The sequence below is a fragment of the Procambarus clarkii genome, chromosome 26 (genome assembly GCF_040958095.1).
Source record: "Procambarus clarkii isolate CNS0578487 chromosome 26, FALCON_Pclarkii_2.0, whole genome shotgun sequence".
Taxonomy (NCBI): domain Eukaryota; kingdom Metazoa; phylum Arthropoda; class Malacostraca; order Decapoda; family Cambaridae; genus Procambarus; species Procambarus clarkii.
Window position 1 is genome coordinate 4,719,959 of NC_091175.1, and position 8,882 is coordinate 4,728,840.

Below are 8,882 nucleotides of genomic sequence, written 5' to 3' on the forward strand. Positions count from 1 at the left end.
CGACATGTAGGACTCTACGCCTGTAAACATGTCGTTGACATATACAAGAAATAGAATTGGTCCCAGCACCGATCCTTGTGGTACTCCACTTGTTACTGTTCGCCAGTCCGACTTCTCGCCCCTTACCGTAACTCTTTGGCTCCTTCCTGTTAGGTAGTTCCTTATCCATTCTAGGGACCTTTCCCCCCACCCCCGCCTGCCTCTCGAGCTTGAACAGCAGTCTCATGTGCGGTACTGTATCAAAGGCTTTTTGGCAGTCCAGAAATATGCAGTCTGCCCAACCATCTCTGTCCTGTCTTATCCTCGTTATTTTATCATAGAATTCCAGAAGGTTTGTTAGGCACGATTTCCCTGTCCAGAACCCATGTTGATGTTTGTTCACAAACCTAATGTTCTCCAGGTGTGCAACCAGTCGTAGCCTAATTATTCTTTCCAGTATTTTACAGGGGATGCTTGTCAGTGATACAGGTCTGTAGTTAAGTGCCTCCTCCCTATCTCCTTTCTTGAAGATCGGCACGACATTTGCCTTCTTCCAGCAACTGGGCAATTCTCCTGACATAAGTGACTCATTAAAGATCATTGCCAGAGGCACGCTGAGGGCCTGTGCTGCTTCTTTTAGTATCCACGGTGATACTTTGTCTGGTCCAACTGCTTTAGTTGCATCTAGAGTTGTCAACTGTTTCATTACCTCCTCTGCTGTCACCTCTATATCTGATAGTCTTTCATCTAGGGTAACCCCTTCCAACAATGGGAGCTGCTCAGGCTCGGTAGTGAACACTCCATGGAAACTGGCATTCAGTGCCTCGCAGATTTCCTTGTCACTTTCAGTATATGCCCCCTCTGTCTTCCTTAGTCTTGTCACTTGGTCGTTCACCGACATTTTTCTTCTTATATGACTGTGTAGTAACTTAGGTTGTTTTTTCGCTTTGATTGCAATATCGTTCTCATAGTCCCTTTCCGATGTTCGTCTTATGTTAATGTAATCGTTCCTAGCTCTGTTGTATCTGCTTCTGTTGTCCTCTGTTCTTTGTCTTCTGTACTTCCTCCACTCCCGCCTGCTGGCCATTTTTGCTTCCTGACACTGTCTATTAAACCATGGGTTATTATATTCCTTCTTATTTTTTCCCTTTACCGTTGGTATAAATCTCTCTTCGGCCTCCTGGCATTTCTGTATGACTAGGTCCATCATATCTTGGACTGTTTTTCCTCTAATTTCTTCCTCCCACTGCACTTCACCCAGATAGTCCCTTATCCTCATATAGTCCCCTTTCCTGTAGTCAGCTCTCCTTTCCCAGATCTCTTGTCCCATGGTCATAATTTTGAATTCCATCATGTAGTCAAAGACTAGGACACAATGGTCACTGGCCCCTAGAGGTATTTCATGCTCTAAATTCTCGATATCTTCTACGTTCTGGGTGAAAATCAGGTCTAATAGGCTCGGTGCATCTCCTCCTCTTTCCCTTGTGTCTTCCTTCACATGTTGTGTCAGGAAATTCCTGTCTATAACATCTACTAATTTTGCTCCCCACGTTTCATCCCCTCCATGGGGATTCCTTGATTCCCAATTTATCTCTCCATGATTTAGGTCCCCCATGATCAGCAGCTTCGCTCTCATTCTGTGGGCTAGTGTTGCTGCCTTCTGCAGTTCATCTATACATGCTTTGTTGTTGTCATCATACTCCTGCCTGGGTCTTCTACTGTTTGGTGGGGGATTGTAGATTACCATGATCACAATCTTCCTCCCATCTACTGTCAGAGTTCCATGTATGAAGCTTGTGTGTGTGTGTGTGTGTGTGTGTGTGTGTGTGTGTGTGTGTGTGTGTGTGTGTGTGTGTGTGTGTGTGTGTGTGAGTGTGTGTGTGTGTGTGAATTATATGTCAAAACATTTTCAAAATGGTCAAAAATTTACATGAAACAAGAGTGTCAACTGAAAACATGTATGTGACTCTCAGCTGTCACAATAACATATAATAAATAATTTAATAATTAGTTTCATACAAAATTGTTAAAAAAATAGATATATTAATTTAATTTTTTTTATTTTTTTTCTCATTTGTTTATCGGACGATTTGCATGAAACTTATACACCTGAGTGCACGTAAGCCTATCTGTAAGGGTGTAAATTTTGGAGGAAATTCTATACTTCAACCTCAACCACAGATGGTAGCACCTTAGACTTCATTTTTTCATTACTTTCTTCCAAGTAACATAAACGTAACTTCTACTCTTTCATTTTTTATTAAATTTACATGAAACGTGCACCTTATATGTAGAGTGCATGTCTCTTCAATGCGGTCCGTCTAATTACCACAAACTACACAAGTTTCACAAAGCTTCCTGGCAATACGTTAATAATGAATAAATATGATATATTTACTCATTATAATGTTGGTGCTGAATGTACAACACGAAAAAGCATAATTTTAATCTGAAAAGTATCTTTTTATAAAGAAATTAGACGAAAATGAAGAGCGGGTGACGCCAAATCAAGTCGACGATCCAAGTGTCGGTTAGGTTAGGTTTGGTTTGGTTTGGTTAAGTTAGGTTAGGTTAGGTTAGGTTAGGTCAGCCTAACCTAACATATCATATTTATTCATTACTAACGTATTGCCAAGAAGCTTTGTGAAGCTTGTGTAGCTTGTGGTAATTAGACGGACCCCTTCAATGGGTATGCCATATTTTTTTCTAAGCTCATTAATTGATTTTATGAATAATAATAAACGTGATAGATTTGCATAATTTTGGGGGGAAATTTGACTATTTGAATTAGTAAAACTAAACATATTTCGGAAAATCCAGTCATACAAATCCTCTAATATATGCTAATGTGATAGAACAGCGTCATATAAATTATTTAATTTGAAACGTGTGGTTGTAGTAAATTTTTGAAAATGTGTAAAATTCGTTGAAAAAAAATCTCACTTTCTATTAATGCTGCGATAATGAAACTTGGAACGGTTACTGCCCTTTACACATAGAAATAGTCAAAAAAGTTTGGTCGACATTGAACATCTTTTCAATATCCTCCATTAAAGCCCCTATTCACAAAATCTAATATAATCCATTTACATATAATTCAGGGACCAGTATTTCAAATTTAAAGTGCTTCTAATCCAGATATTCTTAATCCTGGAAATTCAAGTGCTTCCTTTCCTGTAAATTTAGGTGCTAATAATTTAGGAAATTCATATACTTCTAATTCAGGAAAGTCAGATGCCTGTAATTCAAGAATGTCACATTTTTTTAACTACAATTATTCAGGTGCCGGTGGTTCAAGAATTTCAGATGCTTTTAATCCAGAAAATTCAGGTTCCATTAATACAGATAATTCGGTAACCAGTAATTCAAGAGTTTCGTTTTTCTAGTCCAGGCAATTCAGATGATCTTAATCCAGGTGATTCAGTTACGAGTATTCCATGAAATTCAAATTCCCCTAATCCAGAATATCCAAGTTCTTGTAAACCAGGACATACTGTAGATTGTATATCAAGAAATTCCGGTCCCTTTAACCCAGAAAATTTAGGTGTCTTTATTTTAGGAAATTCTGGCGCTCCTATTACACGAATTCAGATGCTACTAATTCAGGAAATAAAAAAAAAAAGTGCTTCCTATAGAGGAAATTCAGTTGCCTTTATTGCAAGAATTTCTGGTTCCCTTAATTCAGATAATTTGTTTACTGGTTACATTTCAGGAATTACAGGTACTCCAAACTTAGAAAATTCAGGCGCTTTTAATCCAAAGATATTATCGTGCTTCTAATTCAGAAAATTCAGGTGATTTAATTTTCATGTGTTCTTAATGCAAGAAAGTCATTTACCTCTAATCCAGGAATTACAGCTTCATGTAATCCGGGAAATCCATGTACCCTTAATGAAGGAAAATAATGTGCATGCAAACCAAAATTTTCTTGTTCCCCGAATTCAGCTAATTCAGCAACGAGTAAAGGAATCTCAGGTGCTCTTAATGCCGAATTTCAGATGTATCTAATCTAGAAAATTCAGATCCTTCTAAATCTGAAAATTTTGAAAAATCCTCTTTTTTAAAAAGAGGGTTTTCAAAAAATTTTGGAAATCTTCTACCATTAATTTATTTCTGTAAGGTGTATTTATTTCCTGAAAATCAGGGGGTTTTATTTCGTAAATATCATGTTCCTTTACTCCTGAAAATTCAGGTGTTATTAACCCTGGAAATGCTAGAACTTTAAATTCAGGTACTCTTATTTGAGGAAATAAAGGTGAACCAGAAATTTCATGTAATCCTGATTCAAATATTCCAGATGTTTGTAATCCTGGAAATTCATGGGCTCCTAACTTATAAAACTCAGGAACCCTTGTCCAAGGTTCTCTTGGTTTCGTTAATTCTGGTAATTCTGGTCCCTTTAAACCAGGAAATGTAGGTGATTGTAATCCAGATAATTCATTTGCTCCTATTTCATCAGCTTCAGGTTCTTGTAATCCATTAAATTCAGGTACCTGAATTTCAGAAAATTCAGGTGCCTGTATTTCAGAAAATTCAGGTGCCTGTATTTCAGAAAATACTGGTGCCTGTATTTCAGAAAATTCAGGGGCCTGTATTTCAGAAAATTCAGGGGCCTGTATTTCAGAAAATTCAGGGGCCTGTATTTCAGAAAATTCAGGGGCTTTTATTTCAGAAAATTCAGGGGCCTTTATTTCAGGAAAGTCAAGCGATCTTAATTCAGGAAATTCAGGTTCCATTAATTCCGGACTTTCAGCTATTCGAATTTCTGGGAACTCAGGTGCTTCTAATTCATCAACTTTAGGAGCATGTAGTTCAGGAAACTTAGGTATTCCTAATTTTTCAATATGAGGTGTTTGTAATTCAGGTACATCTGAGTCATCATTTTCAGGTGCTATTATTCCAGGAAACGTAGATGACCCGAAACCAGGAAATTGAAGTGTTGCATATCTAGAAAATTCTGGTTGTTGTAATCCATTAAAATCACGTCCTTGTAATACAGGAAATTCAGGCGCTTGTACTGCTGGAAATTGATGTGTCTCCAATTCTCCCGTTTCAGGTGTTTCAAATCGAGGAAACTTGGGTGTTTCTAATCCGGAAATTTCAATTTTCGTTGATTCAGGAATTTTTGGTGTATGCAATGCATGCAATTCGAGTGCCTTTAATCTAGGAAACCCAGATTCCCCAATTTCAGGATATTCAGCTATTTGTAATCTTGAAAAGTTAGGTACTGATAATTCCATATTTTTGGGTTCTTCTAATTCAGGAAGCACAGGTGCCCTTAATTCAGGAAATTTAGATGCTCCGATTTCTTGATATTCAGGTACATTTAAATCAGGAAAGTCAGGTGATTTAAATTTTGAATATTCGAGTGCATGTATTCTGGGTTCCTTTAATTCAGGAAATTTAGGTGATTGTAAGTTTAAAAATTCAGGAGTACTTAATTTGCCATTTTCAGGTGCTTGGAGTCCAGGAAACTCAGGTGTTTCTAATTTCAGAAACTCAGGTGCCCTATAAGGAGACATCTCAGTTACTTGTAATCCGGGAAATTCTGGTATTTTTAATCCAGAAAATTCACGTTCGCTTATTTCAGGAAATTCAGTTGTCATAAATTCAGGCAATTCAGGTGCCTTTAATTCATGAAATTTAGGTTCCATTAATTTAGAACTCTGATATGATCTTAATCCAGAAAATTCAGGTGCCACTAATCTAAGAGACTCAGTTGCCTTACGTTCAGGATAACCAGGTGGTTGAAATCCAGGATAATCAGGTAACTGAAATCCAGGAATATCAGTACGTTGAAATCCAGGAAAATCAGGTGCTTGAAATCCGGGAACATCAGCACTTTGAAATCCAGGATAATCGGGTGCTTGAAATCCAAGAACATCAGCACTTTGAAATCCAGGATAATCAGGGATTTGAAATCCAGGAAATTCAGTACTTTGAAATCCAGGATAATCAGGTGCTAGAATTCCATGAAAATCAGGTGATTGAAATCCAGGTATATCAGGTGATTTTAAATCACGAAACGTAGGTGATCGTAAGTCATGAAATTCAGGAGCATCTAGTTCATTTTCAGGAGCTTGTAATTCAGGAAATTCTGGTGTATCTATTCTAGAAAACTCAGGTGCTTCATATCCAGGAATCTGAGGTACTTGTAATCCAGAAAATTCAGGTGCCCTTATTTCAGGCAATCCAGGTCCCATAAGTTCAGAAAATTCAGGTTCCCTTAATTTCGAGCTATGTGGCGCTCGTAATCCTGGAAATTCCGGTGCCACTAATCTAGGAGACTCAGTTGCCTTAAGTTCAGGATAATCAGGTGGTTGGAATCCAGGATAATCAGGTAATTGAAATCCAGGAATATCAGTACGTTGAAATCCAGGAAAATCAGGTGCTTGAAATTCAGGAAATTCAGTACTTTGAAAAACAGGATAATCGGGTGCTTGAAATCCAGGAAATTCAGTACTTTGAAATCCAGGATAATCAGGGGCTTGAAATCCAGGAAATTCAGTTTTTTGAAATCCAGGATAATCAGGTGCTTGAATTCCTTGAAAATCAGGTGATTGAAATCCAGGTATATCAGGTGATTTTAAACCACGAAACGTAGGTGATTGTAAGTTATGAAATTCAGGAGCATCTAGCTTATTTTCAGGAGCTTGTAATTCAGGAAATTCTGGTGTATCTATTCTAGAAAACTCAGGTGCTTCATATCCAGGAATCTGAGGTAATTGTAATCCAGAAAATTCAGGTGCCCTTATTTCAGGCAATCCAGGTCCCATAAGTTCAGAAAATTCAGGTTCCCTTAATTTCGAGCTATGTGGCGCTCGTAATCCTGGAAATTCCGGTGCCACTAATCTAGGAGACTCAGTTGCCTTAAGTTCAGGATAATCAGGTGGTTGGAATCCAGGATAATCAGGTAATTGAAATCCAGGAATATCAGTACGTTGAAATCCAGGAAAATCAGGTGCTTGAAATTCAGGAAATTCAGTACTTTGAAAAACAGGATAATCGGGTGCTTGAAATCCAGGAAATTCAGTACTTTGAAATCCAGGATAATCAGGGGCTTGAAATCCAGGAAATTCAGTTTTTTGAAATCCAGGATAATCAGGTGCTTGAATTCCATGAAAATCAGGTGATTGAAATCCAGGTATATCAGGTGATTTTAAACCACGAAACGTAGGTGATTGTAAGTTATGAAATTCAGGAGCATCTAGCTTATTTTCAGGAGCTTGTAATTCAGGAAATTCTGGTGTATCTATTCTAGAAAACTCAGGTGCTTCATATCCAGGAATCTGAGGTAGTTGTAATCCAGAAAATTCAGGTGCCCTTATTTCAGGCAATCCAGGTCCCATAAGTTCAGAAAATTCAGGTTCCCTTAATTTCGAGCTATGTGGCGCTCGTAATCCTGGAAATTCCGGTGCCACTAATCTAGGAGACTCAGTTGCCTTAAGTTCAGGATAATCAGGTGGTTGGAATCCAGGATAATCAGGTAATTGAAATCCAGGAATATCAGTACGTTGAAATCCAGGAAAATCAGGTGCTTGAAATTCAGGAAATTCAGTACTTTGAAATACAGGATAATCGGGTGCTTGAAATCCAGGAAATTCAGTACTTTGAAATCCAGGATAATCAGGGGCTTGAAATCCAGGAAATTCAGTTTTTTGAAATCCAGGATAATCAGGTGCTTGAATTCCATGAAAATCAGGTGATTGAAATCCAGGTATATCAGGTGATTTTAAACCACGAAACGTAGGTGATTGTAAGTTATGAAATTCAGGAGCATCTAGCTTATTTTCAGGAGCTTGTAATTCAGGAAATTCTGGTGTATCTATTCTAGAAAACTCAGGTGCTTCATATCCAGGAATCTGAGGTAGTTGTAATCCAGAAAATTCAGGTGCCCTTATTTCAGGCAATCCAGGTCCCATAAATTCAGAAAATTCAGGTGCCTTAAATTCATGAAATTCAGGTTCCGTTAATTTCGAACTATGTGGCGCTCGTAATCCTGGAAATTCCGGTGCCACTAATCTAGGAGACTCAGTTGCCTTAAGTTCAGGATAATCAGGTGGTTGGAATCCAGGATAATCAGGTAATTGAAATCCAGGAATATCAGTACGTTGAAATCCAGGAAAATCAGGTGCTTGAAATCCGGGAATATCAGTACTTTGAAATCCAGGATACTCGGGTGCTTGAAATTCAGGAAATTCAGTACTTTGAAAAACAGGATAATCGGGTGCTTGAAATCCAAGAACATCAGCACTTTGAAATCCAGGATAATCGGGTGCTTGAAATCCAGGAAATTCAGTACTTTGAAATCCAGGATAATCAGGGGCTTGAAATCCAGGAAATTCAGTTTTTTGAAATCCAGGATAATCAGGTGCTTGAATTCCATGAAAATCAGGTGATTGAAATCCAGGTATATCAGTACGTTGAAATCCAGGAAAATCAGGTGCTTGAAATCCGGGAATATCAGTACTTTGAAATCCAGGATACTCGGGTGCTTCAAATTCAGGAAATTCAGTACTCTGAAAAACAGGATAATCGGGTGCTTGAAATCCAGGAAATTCAGTACTTTGAAATCCAGGATAATCAGGGGCTTGAAATCCAGGAAATTCAGTACTTTGAAATCCAGGATAATCAGGTGCTAGAATTCCATGAAAATCAGGTGATTGAAATCCAGGTATATCAGGTGATTTTAAATCATGAAACGTAGGTGATCGTAAGTTATGAAATTCAGGAGAATCTAGCTCATTTTCAGGAGCATGTAATTCAGGAAATTCTGGTGTTTCTATTCTAGAAAACTCAGGTGCTTCATATCCAGGAATCTGAGGTACTTGTAATCCAGAAAATTCAGGTGCCCTTATTTCAGGCAATCCAGGTCCCATAAATTCAGAAAATTCAGGTGCCTT

General features: G+C 38.0%; 1 protein-coding gene across 1 annotated transcript; it reads right to left on the reverse strand.

The window, feature by feature from the left end:
• Window positions 1-3,097: 3,097 nt before the first annotated feature.
• LOC138368693 (uncharacterized) lies at window positions 3,098-8,858 on the reverse strand. Its single transcript, XM_069331413.1, has 2 exons — window positions 4,158-8,858; window positions 3,098-3,217 (listed from the first exon to the last, which is right to left on the reverse strand). The coding sequence occupies exons 1-2, from the start codon at window positions 8,856-8,858 to the stop codon at window positions 3,098-3,100; spliced, it is 4,821 nt and encodes a 1,606-aa protein (XP_069187514.1).
• Window positions 8,859-8,882: the final 24 nt, after the last annotated feature.

Coding starts and splice junctions, on each gene's coding strand:
- LOC138368693 (XM_069331413.1), bottom strand. CDS start 8,858: ATGGGACCTGGATTGCCTGAAATAAGGGCACCTGAATTTTCTGGATTA. Junction 3,218..4,157: donor TAACACCTGAATTTTCAGGA/GTAAAGGAACAT, acceptor CTTGAATTACAG/GCATCTGACTTTCCTGAATT.